The 22,176-nt window shown below is 39.9% G+C and overlaps 1 protein-coding gene across 2 annotated transcripts; it reads left to right on the top strand.

The window, feature by feature from the left end:
• Positions 1 to 129: 129 nt before the first annotated feature.
• On the top strand, positions 130 to 15,205 carry zgc:56235 (uncharacterized protein LOC393186 homolog). Of its 2 annotated transcripts, XM_034192432.1 has the most exons (10): positions 130 to 264; positions 3,588 to 3,658; positions 4,009 to 4,058; positions 4,436 to 4,438; positions 10,172 to 10,324; positions 10,413 to 10,465; positions 11,021 to 11,242; positions 13,911 to 14,061; positions 14,153 to 14,210; positions 14,698 to 15,205. In XM_034192432.1, the coding sequence occupies exons 2-10, from the start codon at positions 3,592 to 3,594 to the stop codon at positions 14,787 to 14,789; spliced, it is 849 nt and encodes a 282-aa protein (XP_034048323.1). In that variant the 5' UTR covers positions 130 to 264; positions 3,588 to 3,591; the 3' UTR covers positions 14,790 to 15,205. The 2 variants fall into 2 exon arrangements, with proteins under 2 accessions (XP_034048323.1, XP_034048322.1); XM_034192431.1 differs by lacking the exon at positions 4,436 to 4,438 and having other exon boundaries at positions 134 to 264.
• Positions 15,206 to 22,176: the final 6,971 nt, after the last annotated feature.

Raw genomic sequence — 22,176 nt, 5'->3', positions numbered from 1 at the left:
GTGTGTGTGTGTGTGTGTGTGTGTGTGTGTGTGTGTGTTTGACACATCCACTCGACCAAAGACCCGACGAGGGCAGCAATAAATATTTGCTGCATCTAACCTCCCTTATATCGCATCCGAAGAAGAAGCTGGCACTACGCATGCGCCGTGTGTCTCCGTCATTGTGCCCTGTGCTAACGCTAGGCTAACTGTCATTCACGTTCAGTGCACTCAGCAGGGTCGCTCCAGTTTTGGCAGACTCCACTGCAGAAATAATTTATACTGGTATGTAACCTCAACAGAAACGCAGCAGTAAACTTTATAGTTTGAAGTGCTGGTATACTTTCTTTGCTAAAGGTTTTTCGCCAAGGTTAGCTCCTGCTAGCTAACATCTTGAGCTATTTCGCTAACGATAGTTTTGTTGTGTAATGATTAGTTCTGTACTACACAGTTTAGTTCTGTGATGCTAGGATTTATGTAGTGAATGTGGCGATATTCAAAATGTTGACGTTATCCGAATTAGCAGTTTCCTCAGCTGGGCTGGTTGTTAGCTTTCTCTCTCTCTCTCTCTCTCTGTGTGTGTGTGTGTGTGTGTGTGTGTGTGTGTGTGTGTGTGTGTGTGTGTGTGTGTGTGTGTGTGTGTGTGTGTGTTCGTTCGTTCGTTCGTTCGTCTGCAGGGAGCTCGTTAGCTGCTGCAGTCTAGAGCTGACACACACACACACACACACACACACACACACACACACACACACACACACACACACCCCTCTACCCCTGGCCCATCTGTTGTCCTTTGTCCCTAATCAGCCACGCTTCATTTATCTGACAGCGTATTTAATCGTAGAAAATTTAAGATTACAAATTAGATCAGATTGTCTTGTAATTGTGTGGATTTGTGTGTGTTTTGTTGTTTTATAAGTAAACGAGGCTTAAAAACATTAGCTGCTTCTGCAGTTTCATGTATTTATGTTTTAATATGACCTTAGATGAGGCTGATATATTTTTAGGTGGTTTTGTGGATGTGCATGTGGTTTCTGGTTATTATTTCTCAGCTTTCTGGCTGCTTCTGTAGGAAAGGCTTGTTCCACTTTCAGTTACCCCTTTGACTTAAATACATGACAAACCCCACAGTGAGCAAATCTCACAACAGCAGTAAAATATCTCAGTAATATGACACAAATTGTATAGATTTTTTTCCCATAATTTTGGAAAGTAATTGTTTTTTATTCTAAGAATTACTCCTGATATTTTGCAGTGTGAGCAATTTGCTCACGTTGAGACAATAGGACTGCACAGTATGGCAAAAACGTGCAATACCATTGTTCTATGGGTGAGAGTGGGTATACCTCACTCCAGGTGAAGTGGCAAATCCGAAGATGAGAATTCGTACTTCCCGATGAAAACACACTCAGGCTGTATGCTCTTTGCTACGTTCCGATAGACTCTGATGTAGTCAAGTTCCCGTATGTCCGCCCCGTCAATATTACAATGATGACATGACTTGCGATAAATGAGCAAACGCTGAGGAACCAACATTATTTCTGGCTCTGCCATTTCCTCTGACATACCACACTGATTAAAATCATAAATGTTGAATTCCTTTGATCAGCTTCTCACTCTACTCACAGTAAAAAAATTTAGTGTCAGTTCTTCAGGGTCAAACTTTTTCTCACATCACAGTATGTGCAAATAAAATGATTTTTCATGTTCAGTGTGCCTTGGGCAGTCTTTTGTGGTGTGTTTATTGTGCATGTTGGTATCCCAGTGATAATGAAGGTGCAATTAATTGTGCAACACAAGTAAAAGTAAAACGACAACACTCAGTGGAAGGTCACAGTGGCAGGTTGCGTAATCACACTGTATCACCGTTTCTTTGAGGAACTGAGAAATTTTTGTAGTTTTAGAAGAACGTTAAGTTTGCAAATGTAAAACATAACTGATTGTGCATCTTTAACATAAGATTTGCAATGAACTGCACCAATTTATGGTAAATATGTAGCATACGAGGTCTGTCCATAAAGTATTGTACCTTTTTTTTTTTTTTTTTTAAACTATATGGATTTGATTCATATGTTTTTACGTCAGACATGCTTGAACCCTTGTGCGCATGCGTGAGTTTTTCCACGCTTGTCGGTGACGTCATTCTCCTGTGAGCACGCCTTGTGGAAGGAGTGGTCCCGCCCCGTCGTCGGATTTTCATTGTCTGGAAATGGTGGAATGATTTGGGGTTTTTTCCATCAGAATTTTTTCAGAAGCTGTTAGAGACTGGCACCTGGAAACTATTTGAAAAATTTATCTGGCTTTCAGTGAAAATTTTACGGGCTTCACAGAGAATAAGGTCTGGTAGTACAGCTTTAAGGACCCCTTTAAGGACGCTCGGCGCGCCGCGCTCCAAGCTGCGACGACGCGGCACAAGCCACCGGACCATTTCTCAGCTGATGGCTCTGTGGATGCGAGACCGTCGTGTGCTCTTTCTCTGGTTATCACAAGAGCTGGACATCAGCCATTTTCCGGCAGATTTCACTTTTAACAAGAGATTTTGTTATGGAAAGCTGCGCGGAGGCTTCGTGCGTCACGACCGATTCGCTTTGGAAGCGAAACAAAGGAACTCCTCCATTTCGGCTTGTCAGAGGACAAGTTTGGACATGTCTATCTCGGCTTTCAGTGCTTACCAGTCCAGTAAGTATCAGTGAAATTGTGGAGAGCTGGACATGTCCAAACTTGTCCTCTGACACGCCAAAACGGAGATGTTCCTTTGTCTCGCTTCCAAAGCGAATCGGTCCTGACGCGCGAAGCCTCCGCGCGGCTTTCCATGACAAAATCTCTTGTTAAAAGTGAAATCTGCCGGAAAATGGTTGATGTCCAGCTCTTGTGATAACCGGAGAAAGAGCACACGACGGTCTCGTATCCACAGAGCCATCAGCTCAGAAATGGTCCGGTGGCTTGTGCCGCGTCGTCGGAGCGCAGCGCGCTGAGCGTCCTTAAAGGGGTCCATAAAGCTGTACTAACAGACCTTATTCTCTGTGAAGCCCGTAAAATTTTCACCGAAAGCCAGATAAATTTTTCGAATGGTTTCCAGGTGCCAGTCTCTAACAGCTTCTGAAAAAATTCTGATGGAAAAAACCCCAAATCTTTCCGCCATTTCCAGACAATGAAAATCTGACGACGGGGCGGGACCACTCCTTCCACAAGGCGTGCTCACAGGCGAATGACGTAACCGACATTGCGTGGAAAAACTCATGCATGTGCACGAGGGTTCAAGCTTGTCTGACATGAAAACATATGAATCAAATCCATATAGTTTAAAAAAAATTAAAAAGGTACGATACTTTATGGACAGACCTCGTATATCATGTACATAAAGGTCAACACTAATGGTGTTAGATGTATTTGAGCTTTATTTGCTCTGTCTTTGGATGTCATTGGTGGGGGGTAAATTTTTCAAAACTCAAATGATGTTATCCTCTGATTATCTGCTCTGGAAAAGTAAACATTTGTAGTTGTGTTTTCCATTTAACATGTTCAATTTAAATGTAAAATCTGTAGCTGGTACAGAAGAGTTTTAAAAACAAACATACTGATAACATTATTGGCTTTTTCTTCTACAGCACAATGGCTGTCCCTCCTTCATACTCAGACTTGGGCAAGGCTGCCAAAGACATATTCAGCAAGGGCTATGGTGAGCATTCTGAGAGTAAATATGTGACTGGTAGCACTATCTCACACTGAGATAGTCTTTGCTTCATGTTAGTGCAGATGTGCGAGTATTGCAGGGCCGCTTGGGAACAAGGACAACAAGACCCTTGCACATAGGAATGCAATGTTTTTTTTTTTTTTTTAATATTCTGCTTTTGCTAAATATTGTCTTGTTTTTAAACTATGGACCCTGTGTGCTTTATCAAAGTGTTAGCTGACTGTTACACCACTAGCATTGTTATATACTGTATTTGTCTTTTTTTTTTTTTTTTAGAATTTTGATTCTTGTTGCACTCTTTCACTACCAAATGCATGTCTTTTAAAATCCTCCAGGATTTGGTGTTGTGAAGCTCGACTTGAAGACAAAGTCACAAAGTGGAGTGGTGAGGAGTTTTTCCCATTTGCTTTGCCTGTGGTTTGTCTAAATGCTTAGGCTACCTGCTTTGCCTTGTCTCACCTGCTGTCCATAATCTAATCCCACTCTACCCTCACTACCACTACACCAGTACCCCTCAAAACACAAAATAAAAGAAACAATTCTTGTCTTAACTGTAATAGCTGGACCCCTTTTCTCAGCCATAACCTCGAGCCTGCAGGTTTGCAGGATGATGAGTGTTACAGTTGTGCTCATCTTTGTTTTAGAGAAACGGCACAGGTCTGTGTGTCTGAGGCCTGTCTGTCTCTTCCCCTGCCTTTCTTAACCCCTCCTTTGTTTCCATGCTGCTGACCTCTGCTCTGGACTGCTCACATGCTATTCTAGATGGTAAGATCTGTTAGTGCGATATTTCCAACCATCCCTGCCCTCTTGTTTATTCCACATTGTTGTTCTGTTAATTTCTCTCTTTTCTCAAATCATTGACATAGCATGACTGTCTCTGTACTTTTTTTTTTTTTCAATTGTTCGTATGGGCACAATTATTTTTAAGTTTAATGTAATTGTTGTTATGGTGTAATGTGTTTTTGTGTTATGTTGTCTATCTGGTCATTCAAATGCAGCCACCATGATCACACAGTTCCCCTTTGGAGGGACAGTGCATATGAAATTGCCCAGTTTGAGAAAAAATTCCCAAACTACCCTCTGGTTACACTGAAAATAAATCATACTTGTGACAAATTTCACAATATTACGCCTGTATCGCTGATCTGACAAAAATTTAGTTGACACATACATACTTTTTCCAGTTTGGATTAAAGGTTGGGATTTGGCTATAAATTCAGTCATAAGAAAATCTCAGTCTGGATTCCATGAAACTTAACTTCTGCCTTCATTTGAAAATGGCTTTATAGTGACCTGCACACATGAGAAGAGTAATCATCAGACATTTAAAATCAAGCTGCAATCCTTCATCACAAACAAAAACTAAAACAAGTAAACACAGATGGTGCTGATTTACCAAAGAGATGCGCTGGACATGCATGAAGCAGATTTATTTTTAAATATCATCCTTTCACAATAAACCCAAATCAGAAAAGGTTGGGATAGTACAGAAACTGGAGGAAAAAAAAAATCAGTGAGCCTTACTTTTACTTTGACCTCTGTTTCATTGCAGACAGTATGAACCCAAGATATTTCATGTTTGTTTGTTTTGTTTTCTCTGGTCATCCTTGTTAAACTAATGCTTTTATCCATAGTTACTTACAAGAGAGATATTTACACAGGCCAAGTACACTTGGTTTTGCTACGGAAGGTTTCCGGTTCAAACCCCATTCCTGTCACACCTCTCCATGTAATATGGAGTTGTGCCAGGAAGGGCATCTAGTGTAAAACTTGTACCAGTTCAACATATGGATCCACCTTGGATTTGCTGTGGTGACCCGGAGTGCAAATAAGGGAGCAGCTGAAGGGACTAATGTGAATGTTGTATGAAGCGGGGGCAGAGACAAAGAATTTTTCCCAGTGAAAACTGGTGTTTATCAGGGGTGTGTTTTGGCTCCTACACTGTTCAGTGCTTGCATGGACTTGGTGTTGGGTAGGATTATGGAAACCAGTGTCTTAGGGTGCACTGACACGTGAATGACTTTGATTCACGCACTTGCACGACTTGTGGCGTGCAGGAGAGTAAACTCATCTTTAACGTGCAGACTGAATGTGAGAGGGGCGCCGGTGTGTGCACTTGTGCAATTCAGAAGAGAATTTTGAAATGTTCTAAAAAAAATCCTTCACGCATAAATGTCATGGTATGTGGTGCAATCTGTTCGCCAACACGACAGGCAGCTCATCAAGTGGAATAAAGACGTGAACAGAGCAAGTGGTTGCGTCAGCAGATCGCTCCGCCCTCCAGTCCCCCTAATTACAGCCCTCTTAACCCCCTTCCACTTTAAGCATTTTTTTATGTAGATGTAAATTAATATTCAAAGTTTTAAGCTAGTTGACAGTAGGGCTGTACAGTATGACCAAATTATCAATATGATATGACTATGATTTGACACATAGTGCAGCAACATTGAAAATTAAACATTCTTAAACAAAACAGTACTAATACCACACTCATTTTTAAAATTTATTTTCATTTATTCAGCATCAAATCACAACAGAGTTGCCTCAAGGCGCTTCACACAAGTAAAATCTTACTAACTTACTAACCCCCAAAGCAACAGTGGTAAGGAAAAACTCCCTCTGAGGAAGAAACCTCAAGCAGACCAGACTCAAAGGGGTGACCCTCTGCTTGGGTCAAGCTACAGACACAATTTACAGAACAATTCACAAAAAGAATATACAGGAAATGCTGTTGGTGCACAGGACAGGGGGGTCGCCAGCACAAATACCACACCCATCTCTGGATGGAGCTGCACCTTAAACAGGGAGAAAAAACAGAATCGGGCATCAGAAAGACAAGAAATACAGTATAATTTGTGAGCATTAATCAACAAGAAAAAGAAGAAATATTAAGGTGATCGCCGGCCAATAGCCCTAAGCTTCACTAAAAGACCCAGAATTTAGGTAAAGTTGAGGCCGCGGCATGCTCCGTTTACTAATACAACCCCTGGCAAAAATTATGGAATCACTGGCCTCGGAGGATGTTCATTCAGTTGTTTAATTTTGTAGAAAAAAAGCAGATCACATACATGACACAAAACTAAAGTCATTTCAAATGGCAACTTTCTGGCTTAAAGAAACACTGTAAGAAATCAAGAAAAGAAACACTATAAGAAATCAAGAAAAAAAATTGTGGCAGTCAGTAAAGGTTACTTTTTTAGACCAAGCAGAGGGAAAAAAATATGGAATCACTTAATTCTGAGGAAAAAATTATGGAATCACCCTGTAAATTTTCATCCCCAAAACTAACACCTGCATCAAATCAGATCTGCTCCTTAGTCTGCATCTAAAAAGGAGTGATCACACCTTGGAGAGCTGTTGCACCAAGTGGACTGACATGAATCATGGCTCCAACACGAGAGATGTCAATTGAAACAAAGGAGAGGATTATCAAACTCTTAAAAGACGGTAAATCATCACGCAATGTTGCAAAAGATGTTGGTTGTTCACAGTCAGCTGTGTCTAAACTCTGGACCAAATACAAACAACATGGGAAGGTTGTTAAAGGCAAACATACTGGTAGACCAAGGAAGACATCAAAGCGTCAAGACAGAAAACTTAAAGCAATATGTCTCAAAAATCTAAAATGCACAACAAAACAAATGAGGAACGAATGGGAGGAAACTGGAGTCAACGTCTGTGACCGAACTGTAAGAAACTGCCTAAAGGAAATGGGATTTACATACAGAAAAGCTAAACGAAAGCCATCATTAACACCTAAACAGAAAAAAACAAGGTTACAATGGGCTAAGGAAAAGCAATTGTGGACTGTGGATGACTGGATGAAAGTCATATTCAGTGATGAATCTCGAATCTGCATTGGGCAAGGTGATGATGCTGGAACTTTTGTTTGGTGCCGTTCCAATGAGATTTATAAAGATGACTGCCTGAAGAGAACATGTAAATTTCCACAGTCATTGATGATATGGGGCTGCATGTCAGGTAAAGGCACTGGGGAGATGGCTGTCATTACATCACCAATAAATGCACAAGTTTACGTTGATATTTTGGACACTTTTCTTATCCCATCAATTGAAAGGATGTTTGGGGATGATGAAATCATTTTTCAAGATGATAATGCATCTTGCCATAGAGCAAAAAACTGTGAAAACATTCCTTGCAAAAAGACACACAGGGTCAATGTCATGGCCTGCAAATAGTCCGGATCTTAATCCAATTGAAAATCTTTGGTGGAAGTTGAAGAAAATGGTCCATGACAAGGCTCCAACCTGCAAAGCTGATCTGGCAACAGCAATCAGAGAAAGTTGGAGCCAGATTGATGAAGAGTACTGTTTGTCACTCATTAAGTCCATGCCTCAGAGACTGCAAGCTGTTATAAAAGCCAGAGGTGGTGCAACAAAATACTGGTGATGTGTTGGAGCGTTCTTTTGTATTTCATGATTCCATAATTTTTTCCTCAGAATTGAGTGATTCCATATTTTTTTTTCCCTCTGCTTGGTCTAAAAAAGTAACCGTTGCTGACTGCCACAATTTTTTTTTTTTTTTTGATTTCTTATAGTGTTTCTTAAAGCCAGAAAGTTGCCATTTGCAATGACTTTAGTTTTGTGTCATGTCTGTGATCTGCTTTTTTTTTTTTTTTTTTTCTACAAAATTAAACAAGTGAATGAGCATCCTCCGAGGCCGGTGATTCCATCATTTTTGCCAGGGGTTGTAAAATGAATTAAAAGAGTGAAAAGCGTAGAACTACATTATGCCAGTATGCTAGTCATACGAAAGGGGAAAAAAAGTGTCTCTTAAGTCTGGACTTGAATGTCTCTACAGAATCTGACTTTTTTATTGACGCAGGGAGATCATTCCACAGAACAGGGGCACGATAAGAGAAAGCTCTGAGACCTGCAGACTTTTTATTCACCCTAGGGACACAAAGTAGTCCTGCACCCTAAGAATGTATTTTGGACTCAACATAAGGTTAGGATACTGTGCCCTCCAAAAGTACTGGAACACTTGGTATTTCACACGTTATATGTTCAATGTCACTTACATTAATGAGTGAAGCTCTTCACTATCTGTGTATATATCGTCAAACAATAATTTAAAATTGAATAATTGTTGCAGAACCTGCCATCGGTTTGTGGCTTTTAACGACAATATTGTTTGGTTTGTAGTCCCCCCCCACTGGGCAGATTTTTTTGTGCCATTTCCGGTTTGTACCTCCATCTACCATAGAGCGAGCTTTGTGCCGTAGAGTGGTGTGACGCTTATTTAATTGATTTGTTTTCATGAACTGTGAATGAGCCCTTTTATATTTTCATAGGAGGGGGCCCCTCATTGCTGTATTGCACCACCAGCAGCGATGGGCACAGCTAAACTGTTTCCTGGAGTAAAAGTTGTAAATTAGAGCACTGCGCTCTCTTATTTACTTTGGTGTGGACATTAAAAGTTATGAACTGCATATTTTCTCAGTAATCATATATTAACGGGGCTGAACTGATCAGGCTACCAGTAGCTGCTAAAAGTGCTAATACTGTTAGCATTCATCCTTAAAACAGGTGACAAGCTTTATGGATTTGCTGATTTCCTTTTCTAGCAGAACTTGAGAACCTACCCACAGTGCCAAAGTTACAAGTAACTGGTTTGCAGACCATGTTATTTCTATACTAATACCTCATTATTGTTTGTTGGTTATTGTCGAGAAGATGAGAGACACCAGACCTAACGATACAGAGGAGCTGAAGGCCGCTATCAAAGCTTCCATAAGACCTCAGCAGTTCGACAGGTTGATCGCCCTCATGACACACTGGATTCATGCAGTAATTCATGCAAAAGGAGCCCCAACCAAATATTGAGGACTCAAATGAACATACAGCTTAGAAGTTCAACATTTCTGTCTATAAAAACACTTTTGGATTGAGCATACGCAATATTCTGACATTTTGAGATATGCATTTTCAGATTTAATTAATTAATTTATTTATTTTGGAGCTATTTATAAAATTATAAAAATTTTGATTTAAACAAATGCATGAAACTTTTTAGTGTATATGCAATGAGTTTAGAATGTATGAAATGTTCACTTTCTAACAAGGCTAACAAAAAAAATAACTTTTTCACTAATTTTTTTTCTTTTTTTGATGCACCTCTGTTTACACCACTTTTAACATTTTTCAGCACAGTCAGAATATTGAAGTAAAAAGAAGACTCAGTGATTGTTCCCTTCTACACTGTTTGTTGGTTGCTCGTGCAGGCTCACAAATTTGAGAACCTTTATTTTTGTATAAAGGCAGATGAAGCCTTATTGCCAAAGAAGAAAAAACGTTAGTGATGGCATAATGCAGTCTGCAACCTCACCACTAGATGGCAATAAGTACTACACACTAGCTTTAAGGTTTTCTTTCCTGTGAATATCCTGTGATGTTCTACTTTTCATGAATTAATTTTTTGTCCATCTCTCTCTGGCTGTACTTTGTGACCTGTGTCTGCTCGTGCTCCACCTGGCAGGAGTTCAACACATCTGGTTCCAGTAACACGGACACAGGCAAGGCCTCGGGGAGCCTGGAGACCAAATACAAGATGAAGGAACTGGGCCTCAGCGTCAACCAGAAGTGGAACACAGATAACACATTGGCTACTGAGGTCACTGTGGAGGACCAGGTGTGTGTGGAACGACACTCTTTGTTCACGTGTCATAACGGACTTGTGAGTGATGACATTTTGATGCTCTCTGGTCTTTTACCTACAGCTGGCTCAAGGGTTGAAGGTTGCCTTGGATACATCTTTTGTACCAAACACGGGGTGAGACCATAGTTTTTATTTATTTTAATGAATGCTACCGACTGCAAGTGACCTCATAGAATTTTATCAAAGAATATCAGGACAGAAAATGCTTCTACCAATGTTGGGTACTACGTTTAGAATCCTTCCATGCCAAGATTCTGAAATTCTAGCTGTGTTAAGATTTTGTGAACTGACAGTTATTTTTGTCCTGAAAACACTATAATGACCTGAAGGTACTGTCCAGAAGCTTTTATCTTTGTAACCAATGGATCAAATGTCATGAAATTTGGGAAATGGCTATTCAGTCTGGTGTTCTTTTGAGACCAGTGGTAATTTGCCTCGTACAATAGGATACCTTTGATGTGGGTGACCTTGAAATGGCCTTGGAGGACAATAGGAAGCAGTCTAAGTAGGGTTATATCTCCTTTGTTTGAACACATTCTGTGTTGATACTTGATTGATTTATGCAATCTTAACTAATTTGTTTTTGTGGTTTTGTCATTGATTAATAACTGGAATAACCTAAACTTGGCTTTTAATGTTGTGCCCCCCCCCCCCCCCCCCCCCCCCCAGCAAGAAGAGTGGCAAGCTGAAGACTGGCTACAAGCGAGACTACATGAACCTGGGCTGTGATATCGATTTTGAGGGTCCCGTCATCCACGCTAATACTGTTCTGGGTTATGAGGGATGGCTGGCTGGCTACCAAATGGCGTTTGACACCGCAAAGTCGAAACTGGTCCAGAACAACTTTGCTCTGGGATACAGGGCAGGGGACTTCCAGCTGCACACCAATGTGTGAGAACTCCAGTTATTTGTAGTAAGACGGGGTGTCCTGTGGGTATTTTATTTCATGAAATAGTGAGCTGCCCCAATTTAGTGAAATCCACTGGGGGAGTGTTTGTTTCAAAAACCACTCCTACACAGCTTTCATTTGTTCCTGGTGTTGATGCACGTGCAACTCACAGAAACTTTGAAAGCAGAAATCAGTTGAAGTGAGGTTGAAACATGCACGAGTATCAGACACAGCTGTTCAGATTACAGCTGATTTTACTACAATAATTTATAATAGAATTCCAGACAAGGCTGCCTGCTGTAATCTAACTGAGATTTGTATTTCACTGACATTTGTATTCAAGCACTTGGTTCATCTCATGCCAATTCTCTCTGCTTTTTATCTTTTTAAAGGAGTAATTACAGGTGGCGTTGTAGTTTGATAAGAAAGAAGAGAAATACTGTCAACCCAGCAAAAAAAGAAAAAGTCCTAAAGGGCCACTGTATCAACTAGTAATGCCACCTAATGAAATGTAAAGTGTTTAAAAAACATATTAATGTTATTTTTGGTGGGTTGTAACAGTCAAATCTGGGAGCTTGTATTATATAACAGTTGAGTGGATCCTTGTGATTTGATTGGTGCTTTGTATGTCACGTGACTTGGATCATTTGTCCCATTTGTGTTGCTTTGCATTTAGTGTGCAAATTTGGTTCCATATGTTTTGTACCATTGCTCTTGGGGGTGGAGTTTGTTTTGCTGATGGACAACGATTTGAAGGAGCTAATTGACGGTGCTGATTCTTCTAACACACACACAAAAACAAACAAATCCACTGAAGAGCTGTTAGGAGCAAGTTAGAATGAAAAGATGGACTAATCGACATGATTTTTTTTTTTTTTTTTTTTTTTTCGCTGTACAGTCTTTTTCTTTTCTTTGGAAGGACACAAAGTAGGTGCACAGCATCATGGACTACATAATCAGAATTATTTTTGGGCTCCTATTTAAAGTTTGTGTTGGACTTTAGCAGCAGTGTAACACTAAAATGCAAGTCCTTTTTCTGTTGTTTATAATTTCATAAAATATCAAATGACAAGGATCTATTTTAGCTGTTATAGCTAAAATAGCGATACTTCTCATGTTAGTCTCCCTAAGTGACCAATCGTTGGATATTGGAGTCACTCTATCGGTACACAAAGATCTTCCAAAGAAACCTTTGTACCAAATGCATCCACTTGTCTTGGGTCCAGCGACCTCATGATTCCATAAGCTCTTCTGAGGCCAGATACGTGAATGTCACTGCTGAGATTAGTGAATGTCTCTACAAGTTCAACACTTTCACCACATACAGAAACACTTCTGATGGCCAAGTCCAGGAAGTCATTAAAAGCCTGGATCTTAGTTTGGAACCAGTACAATTGCAAACCAGACACATTGATTCATCAGTCAGCTTCTCAAGTGCTGCAATCAGAGTATCTATTGATTCTGCAAGATGCAATTTTTTAACCTGCTTGTTACAACTAAGGGTCACTGAGGAGCCAGAGCCAATCTCAGCAGTCATTGGGCAAGAGGTGGGGTACACTGTGGACAGGCCACCGGTCTATCGCAGGACCACGTATTGACACCAGTTCACCTCACCTGCAGGTTTTTGGAAGTGGGAGGAAGCAGTTGTAATGTTACGAGTGTACATATGTGCATGATAAGTATTATGACTCAGTGGAACACTTAAACTGTCTCTGCGTTGTCAGAGTGAAAACTGGGATTAATCATATATTAAGAGAACCGAGTACAACTGAAAATGGACCAAAAAAATGAAGGTTTCAGGTTTGTGTGCTTCACTTAAAGTGTTAGTTTCTTCATACATTTTTAAACTTTTTTTTTTTCTTCGATCACTATAATCAGCAGTCACTAAATCATCTAAAGCACTTAAACAGTGCCTTGCAAACGTTTTTGACCCCTTGGTATTTCACACGTTTCAATTAATTTATGCCATTACAAATACAAAAAGTAACTGGGGCTTCTCCATATAAAAATTTCTAAAAAGGTCTACACTTGATATATATTAATTAAAAATATAAAAGCCAAATGAGGGGTTGCATAAGTAATCAGCCCCTTTTATTGCCAGTTTTCTTCAGACGAGTCGAAATGGATACATGAACATTTCCAAGTCACTGAATATGTTTTGGACTTTATTTACATCAGTTATGAAGAAATACAAACCGTATGACACTCTATGGTGCTGTGGCCTCACGGAACACTAAAGTCGCTGACTGGCATCCTCTTTTTAAAAAATGTAGACATGAAGGTGGAACTTTGCTACCAGTGATTCACTACATGCAGCACTGCAAAATTAAATCGGTACATCTGGTATAAATGGGCAATACTGATATCCGCAAAAATACTGAATATTGGCGCCAATAATCGGCCTGGCCGATAATCGGTTGACCCCTAATGATGACTCTCCTACCTGTCTGTTCATTCACTGACTACATTTTACAGGGTATTTGTCTAGGCTTTTCTGAAGCCTAGGATTAACAGATATAAGCAACAACTTAATGTACTTTATAACACAAAGAAAACCGATTACGCTTTATTAAAAATGTTAATTCATCTAAGATTTCATCTGAGGAGTGTTGTGCTTTTCATTAAATCAGCTGTCTGACATTATTGTCTGCATTGTGTTTTGTGTCTCAGTAATGATGGGACTGAGTTCGGCGGGTCCGTCTATCAGAAGGTGAACGATGACCTGGAGACGGCCGTCACTTTGGCCTGGACAGCCGGCAGCAACAACACTCGCTTTGGCATTGCCGCAAAATACAAGATGGACAAAGATGCTTCTGTGTCGGTAAGTGTTGAGCTGCTTTGTTGATGTTTTTGTGGATGATTCTCTAAAAAGTGCAGTTTTGTCTCATGTTAAGTTGTGCTTGACCCTGCAGGCCAAAGTGAACAATGCCAGTCTGATTGGAATTGGCTACACCCAGAGCCTCCGACCAGGTACACACACGTGTTCACACTGACTTAATTTTTTAAACTAGCTAATAGTACACGTGGGCATGAAGAGCTACAGCTGTTTGACCCCAATGGCCTTTAAATGATTGACCTCTGGCTGACCTTGCAAGGGGTACTTCTGGAATTCAATTAAGTGTATGCAACATTTTTTCCAAATGATGTTGAAAATCAAATTCTTTGACCTTTACAAGAATTGAATAATTTCTTTAAGGGCACTTTCAGGGTTGGCCTTCACAGACTGAGCAGGTTTGGTAGAACATGAGGAGTAGAGCATCAGTCAAACATTACTCTGATTATCAATCAATCAATCAATCAATTTTTTTATATAGCGCCAAATCACAACAAACAGTTGCCCCAAGGCGCTTTTATAGAATGAAGTATTTTATACATATACCACATAAAGAAAAAAAAAACAATTTGTTGATTGTTTTCTGTACTGTTTGTGTTACAAATCCAACTCTTGTTTCCGTAGGTGTGAAGGTTACCCTCTCAGCCCTGATTGATGGGAAGAACTTTAATGCTGGTGGACATAAAGTCGGCTTGGGCTTCGAGCTGGAGGTGTAAAAGGGGGAACTCAGATCTAACGGCAAAGAAGAGAAGCCCAGAAACGAACACCGTGCACTCCTCAGATCCCCCAAAACACGCTCCTCATTGCCCCAGTCCTCCATGTAGCTGCTCCTCTCTGGACGTCACACTTTCGTCCCTGTCCACACATTTCTCACGTGATTTCTGGCAGGAAGGGCATCGTGCTGCCTCACACACCGGGAGTTTGATTGCTTGTTGGTCATGAAGCTTTAGTGATTAATACTATTTATTTTCCTGTAGGACTTGGCTATGTCGTCGTCGGTGTCTGTGTAGCTCATTAAAGCCTCTGTGTGCGATCGGTCCCGCTTTTCGTCTGAATGAGAATGCGGGATCCGGCTGATCATGGTGCTGATGGTCTGTTGTGTCTGTTATATCGGCTTGGTGAAGAAATGTGGAAGTAACGCAGACTCTAATTTCAGCGTGTGATCCAGCCCTTTTCATGAAGTGTTTATGTTCACATGGACTGTTTGTGCATCGACTGAAGGATTGTAGAGATGAAGGATATTTGCTGTTCAGTTGATGCTCTGAATATTATTATTATTTATCTGTTGACTGCCTGACCGGTTGGTGAAATCAATGCTGTGGAATCTTCATGTATTTAGTTGTCATTTCTATAGTATTGTTTTCATTTATCTGTCTGAGCACAAATGGAAGTCATTATTTATTATCACACACCTGCTTCAGAGTCTTCCCATGAGTTCCCCCAGAATAGTTTCTTCAGTCATCCTCTTAGCAGTTCCACTCAAAACACCTAAGATTTAAGAGGATGTTTTAGGGTTTGGTTTTTTTCCCTTTGTATTCATGCATCAAAATGTGTCCATCCATCTAAATGTTCTGATTTTAAGGCTTATTTCTTGGTCATTTACACAGTACCTCATTTTTCCAGTGTCAACTAAAGGAATTCTAATAAAAAGAAAATGAAAGATTCAGTTCAGCTTATTGAAGGCTTTTCTTAGAAAATATGTGTGTGTGAGGCTGCAACAGCCAGCAGGTGTGCGTTCCTGTTAACTGGTGTGTTTAATGTAAAGGCACTCAATACACATTAGAAATGGTAAATTACCATTACGGTAAGAAATGTCACTAATTAGACTGAAGGACTTAAGTGCACACATCTGTAGAATTAAAGTGGTCATGCAGCTTTTTTGCAAGCTGTTGTCTCCAGGATTTTTAAACAGACACTGGTGCTCTCAACAGTTTTTTTATAAACAATATAGCGAATAATGATTTTCTGTGTATAGCTGCTGTGGTATAATGGCTTTCTGAGCACAAAATGAAGCAACACTCCCTTTGTGTGTGTTTTAAACAGCTTTCTTGTTCCACATTTTTACACCGCACATTTGTGTTCAGAGCAACAGCGTTCTTCTCATGGTGTGGCTGGAAGGAAGCTGCTCTGTGGCACTAAATGATTTACAGCACATTAAGTTTGGTGCTAAAAATATATCAAAATTCAGTTTTTTTGAAATGACGTGTATGTGCATGTACCTGAGTTTAAATGTAAAGGTGCTGCTGGCCACACCTCCTGTCCTGCATGCAAAAAAAAAAAACCTAGAGCACCGCACTCATAGCGCCCAAACCTCCACCAACACCAGTTTCCAATTACACAAATTTTTTACTTTGGAAAAAATTTTCAAGGTCAACATCCTGTTAAAAGGGGCTTTTCATAAGCTGAAATACAAAATATGTTGGTCGTGACTCGTGAAGCAACCATTATATGTAGCCACGTGTGTTTTGTGTTGGATGAAGTATTTTAAGACATTTATTAGGTCTACTTGTGCATAGTTTTGGAGCTTTAGGTATTGTTGCTATGAGTTTTATTACTTGGGGTGAAGCTCACAGAGCTGTGTGTAACAAATGTCACTGCAGAGAAAACTAACTATAGCCAGTTAAGTGGTGTTTCATTCTTTTAATGCAACTATTTTAAAAACTTCACTGTTTCTGTGTTATCCATAATAACTTTTGTTATCCATCCACTTTTGTTCATATGGTACCACACACACACACACACATATATATATATATAAAGATTGCTGATGATTCCACAAAACTTGTATAAACTTTGATTAAAGAATGATAATTTTTAGAATTGAGTATTTGTCCCAGTAAGATATGAGTAAATGAGAATAGAAGGGAACGTGTCAAAGTAATAAAAGAAAGAAAATAGTAAGATAATCACGGCAGGCATAGATTAGAAAGGATCAATCTTACATTATCCGAAGAACAAAAATAAGTAATAAATAAGAATCAGCTCAGTTATTACTTGAAATTGTTGACGTTCTAATAGCTGTCTATGTGCAGTCTGCATACGTTGGGAGTGGTAAGATGGCCGCCAGTTTGCTTCAGTGGATTGTACGAAGTGTGTGGATCAATGAGCAATCCAGCAATATATACAGATCAGTGGGATCAATAAGCGATCCAGCAATATATACAGATCAGTGGGATCAATAAGCGATCCAGTAATCTATACAGATCAGTGGGATCAATAAGCGATCCAGCAATATATACAGATCAGTGGGATCAATGAGCGATCCAGTAATCTATACAGATCAGTGGGATCAATAAGCGATCCAGCAATATATACAGATCAGTGGGATCAATGAGCGATCCAGTAATCTATACAGATCAGTGGGATTAATGAGCGATCCAGTAACATATACAGATCAGTGGGGCCAATGAGCGATCCAGTAATCTATACAGATCAGTGGGATCAATAAGCGATCCAGCAATATATACAGATCAGTGGGGCCAATGAGCGATCCAGTAATCTATACAGATCAGTGGGATCAATGAGCGATCCAGTAACATATACAGATCAGTGGGATCAATGAGCGATCCAGTAATATATACAGATCAGTGGGATCAATAAGCGATCCAGCAATATATACAGATCAGTGGGGCCAATGAGCGATCCAGTAATCTATACAGATCAGTGGGGCCAATGAGCGATCCAGTAATCTATACAGATCAGTGGGATCAATGAGCGATCCAGTAATATATACAGATCAGTGGGATCGATGAGCGATCCAGTAATATATACAGATCAGTGGCGCCAATGAGCGATCCAGTAATCTATACAGATCAGTGGGATTGATAAGTGATCCAGTAATATATACAGATCAGTGGACCGATTAGCAATCCAGTAATATATACAGATCAGTGGGATCAATGAGCGATCCAGTAATATATACAGATCAGTGGGATCAATGAGCGATCCAGTAATATATACAGATCAGTGGACCGATTACCGATCCAGTAATATATACAGATCAGTGGGAGCGATGAGCGATCCAGTAATATATACAGATCAGTGGGAGCGATGAGCGATCCAGTAATATATACAGATCAGTGGGGGCCAATGAGCGATCCAGTAATATATACAGATCAGTGGACAAATGAGCGATGCAGTAATATATACAGATCAGTGGGAGCGATGAGCGATCCAGTAATATATACAGATCAGTGGGGCCAATGAGCGATCCAGTAATATATACAGATCAGTTGGATCAATGAGTGATCCAGTAATATATACAGATCAGTGGACAAATGAGCGATCCAGTAATATATACAGATCAGTTGGATCGATGAGCGATCCAGTAATATATACAGATCAGTGGACAAATGAGCGATCCAGTAATATATACAGATCAGTTGGATCGATGAGCGATCCAGTAATATATACAGATCAGTGGATCGATGAGCGATCCAGTAATATATACAGATCAGTGGGATCTATGAGCGATCCAGTAATATATACAGATCAATGGGATCAATGAGCGATCCAGTAATATATACAGATCAGTGGGATCGATGAGCGATCCAGTAATATATACAGATCAGTGGGATCGATGAGCGATCCAGTAATATATACAGATCAGTGGGATCAATGAGCGATCCAGTAATATATACAGATCAGTTGGATCAATGAGCGATCCAGTAATATATACAGATCAGTGGACCAATGAGCGATCCAGTAATCTATACAGATCAGTGGGATCGATGAGCGATCCAGTAATATATACAGATCAGTGGACAAATGAGCGATCCAGTAATATATACAGATCAGTGGGATCAATGAGTGATCCAGTAATATATACAGATAAGTGGACCAATGAGCGATCCAGTAATATATACAGATCAGTGGGATCGATGAGCGATCCAGTAATATATACAGATCAGTGGGATCGATGAGCGATCCAGTAATACAGATCAGTGGGATCGATGAGCGATCCAGTAATATATACAGATCAGTGGACCAATGAGCGATCCAGTAATATATACAGATCAGTGGGATCGATGAGCGATCCAGTAATATATACAGATCAGTGGGATCGATGAGCGATCCAGTTATACAGATCAGTTGGATCAATGAGTGATCCAGTAATATATACAGATCAGTGGATCGATGAGCGATCCAGTAATATATACAGATCAGTGGACAAATGAGCGATCCAGTAATATATACAGATCAGTGGGATCAATGAGTGATCCAGTAATATATACAGATCAGTGGACCAATGAGCGATCCAGTAATATATACAGATCAGTGGGATCGATGAGCGATCCAGTAATATATACAGATCAGTGGGATCGATGAGCGATCCAGTAATACAGATCAGTGGGATCGATGAGCGATCCAGTAATATATACAGATCAGTGGACAAATGAGCGATCCAGTAATATATACAGATCAGTGGGATCAATGAGCGATCCAGTAATATATACAGATCAGTAGACAAATGAGCGATCCAGTAATATATACAGATCAGTGGGATCAATGAGTGATCCAGTAATATATACAGATCAGTGGACCAATGAGCGATCCAGTAATATATACAGATCAGTGGGATCGATGAGCGATCCAGTAATATATACAGATCAGTGGGATCGATGAGCGATCCAGTAATATATACAGATCAGTGGGATCGATGAGCGATCCAGTTATACAGATCAGTTGGATCAATGAGTGATCCAGTAATATATACAGATCAGTGGATCGATGAGCGATCCAGTAATATATACAGATCAGTTGGATCGATGAGCGATCCAGTAATATATACAGATCAGTGGGATCGATGAGCGATCCAGTAATATATACAGATCAGTGGACAAATGAGCGATCCAGTAATATATACAGATCAGTGGGATCAATGAGCGATCCAGTAATATATACAGATCAGTAGACAAATGAGCGATCCAGTAATATATACAGATCAGTGGGATCAATGAGTGATCCAGTAATATATACAGATCAGTGGACCAATGAGCGATCCAGTAATATATACAGATCAGTGGGATCGATGAGCGATCCAGTAATATATACAGATCAGTGGGATCGATGAGCGATCCAGTTATACAGATCAGTTGGATCGATGAGCGATCCAGTAATATATACAGATCAGTGGATCGATGAGCGATCCAGTTATATATACAGATCAGTTGGATCGATGAGCGATCCAGTAATATATACAGATCAGTTGGATCAATGAGCGATCCAGTAATATATACAGATCAGTGGGATCGATGAGCGATCCAGTTATACAGATCAGTTGGATCGATGAGCGATCCAGTAATATATACAGATCAGTGGATCGATGAGCGATCCAGTAATATATACAGATCAGTTGGATCGATGAGCGATCCAGTAATATATACAGATCAGTTGGATCGATGAGCGATCCAGTAATATATACAGATCAGTGGATCGATGAGCGATCCAGTAATATATACAGATCAGTGGGATCGATGAGCGATCCAGTAATATATACAGATCAGTTGGATCGATGAGCGATCCAGTAATATATACAGATCAGTTGGATCGATGAGCGATCCAGTAATATATACAGTCTGTCATGATTTGGGGCTGGATGGTTATTTTTGTGTCTTATATGTAAAATTCATTGCTTCTCCAAAATTCACTTGCGATAGAAAGTCAGGATAAGAAATTACATTCAGTAGTTTTCTTATTTATGTCTTCCTTGCAGTAATTACGTGATAATTATCAATTAAAAGGAGAATCCCATGATTAATAAGAAATAATCATGCTGCTATTAGTATTTATTTCTTAGTTTATTTTCCTTTGAGCAACGGATGCAGATGGAAAAGTGCTATATAAATGCAGTCCATTTTATTTAATTTTGACTGAACAAGTAGCAAAATATCTTGAAGACCAACAGGAAGTGCAGCTGCTGTAAATGTCAAGATATTTCTGAGTGCATGTGATCATCTTATTGTGGGATAATGTCATGCATATCTTTGGGCTTTTAATAACACTTTATCTACGGATTTAGTCTTTAATAATAAGCTGAAGCAAACATTCTGGGTATCTGAGAGATATTACTTTGTATAAATGATTGTACAAACTGAGAAAACACAGAACGAATTCCTCAGCCAAGGCCACAGATGAATTTCAAAATAAAATCCCACATTTTCTAGCACATTATTCATCTATTCTCCAAAATTCATCAACATCCTCTCACAACATTTTGAGTTAAATTTTGCTGTGTGTCAAACATTCTTCTGGATCTCAGTTCCAGAATATATTCTGGATCTAAGAATATATTTTTGATCAGGATATGTCATTCAAAGCACATATTAAACAAATATGTAGGACTGCTTTTTTGCATTTACGCAATATCTCTAAAATCAGAAAGGTCTTGTCTCAGAGTGATGCTGAAAAACTAATTCATGCATTTATTTCCTCTAGGCTGGACTATTGTAATTCATTATTATCAGGTTGTCCTAAAAGTTCCCTAAAAAGCCTTCAGTTAATTCAAAATGCTGCAGCTAGAGTACTGACGGGGACTAGAAGGAGAGAGCATATCTCACCCATATTGGCCTCTCTTCATTGGCTTCCTGTTAATTCTAGAATAGAATTTAAAATTCTTCTTCTTACTTATAAGGTTTTGAATAATCAGGTCCCATCTTATCTTAGGGACCTCGTAGTACCATATCACCCCAATAGAGCGCTTCGCTCTCAGACTGCAGGCTTACTTGTAGTTCCTAGGGTTTGTAAGAGTAGAATGGGAGGCAGAGCCTTCAGCTTTCAGGCTCCTCTCCTGTGGAACCAGCTCCCAATTCAGATCAGGGAGACAGACACCCTCTCTACTTTTAAGATTAGGCTTAAAACTTTCCTTTTTGCTAAAGCTTATAGTTAGGGCTGGATCAGGTGACCCTGAACCATCCCTTAGTTATGCTGCTATAGACTTAGACTGCTGGGGGGTTCCCATGATGCACTGAGTGTTTCTTTCTCTTTTTGCTCTGTATGCACCACTCTGCATTTAATCATTAGTGATCGATCTCTGCTCCCCTCCACAGCATGTCTTTTTCCTGGTTCTCTCCCTCAGCCCCAACCAGTCCCAGCAGAAGACTG

The sequence above is a fragment of the Thalassophryne amazonica genome, chromosome 17 (genome assembly GCF_902500255.1).
Source record: "Thalassophryne amazonica chromosome 17, fThaAma1.1, whole genome shotgun sequence".
NCBI lineage: Eukaryota > Metazoa > Chordata > Actinopteri > Batrachoidiformes > Batrachoididae > Thalassophryne > Thalassophryne amazonica.
This window is presented reverse-complemented; position numbering and strand designations above follow the sequence as displayed.

Bases quoted from the DNA above. Each gene is read 5' to 3' on its own strand.
- zgc:56235 (XM_034192432.1), top strand. From the start codon at position 3,592: ATGGCTGTCCCTCCTTCATACTCAGACTTGGGCAAGGCTGCCAAAGAC. The intron at 14,062-14,152 runs GTAAGTGTTGAG...TTGACCCTGCAG, and splicing joins ACAAAGATGCTTCTGTGTCG to GCCAAAGTGAACAATGCCAG. The intron at 14,211-14,697 runs GTACACACACGT...TTGTTTCCGTAG, and splicing joins CACCCAGAGCCTCCGACCAG to GTGTGAAGGTTACCCTCTCA.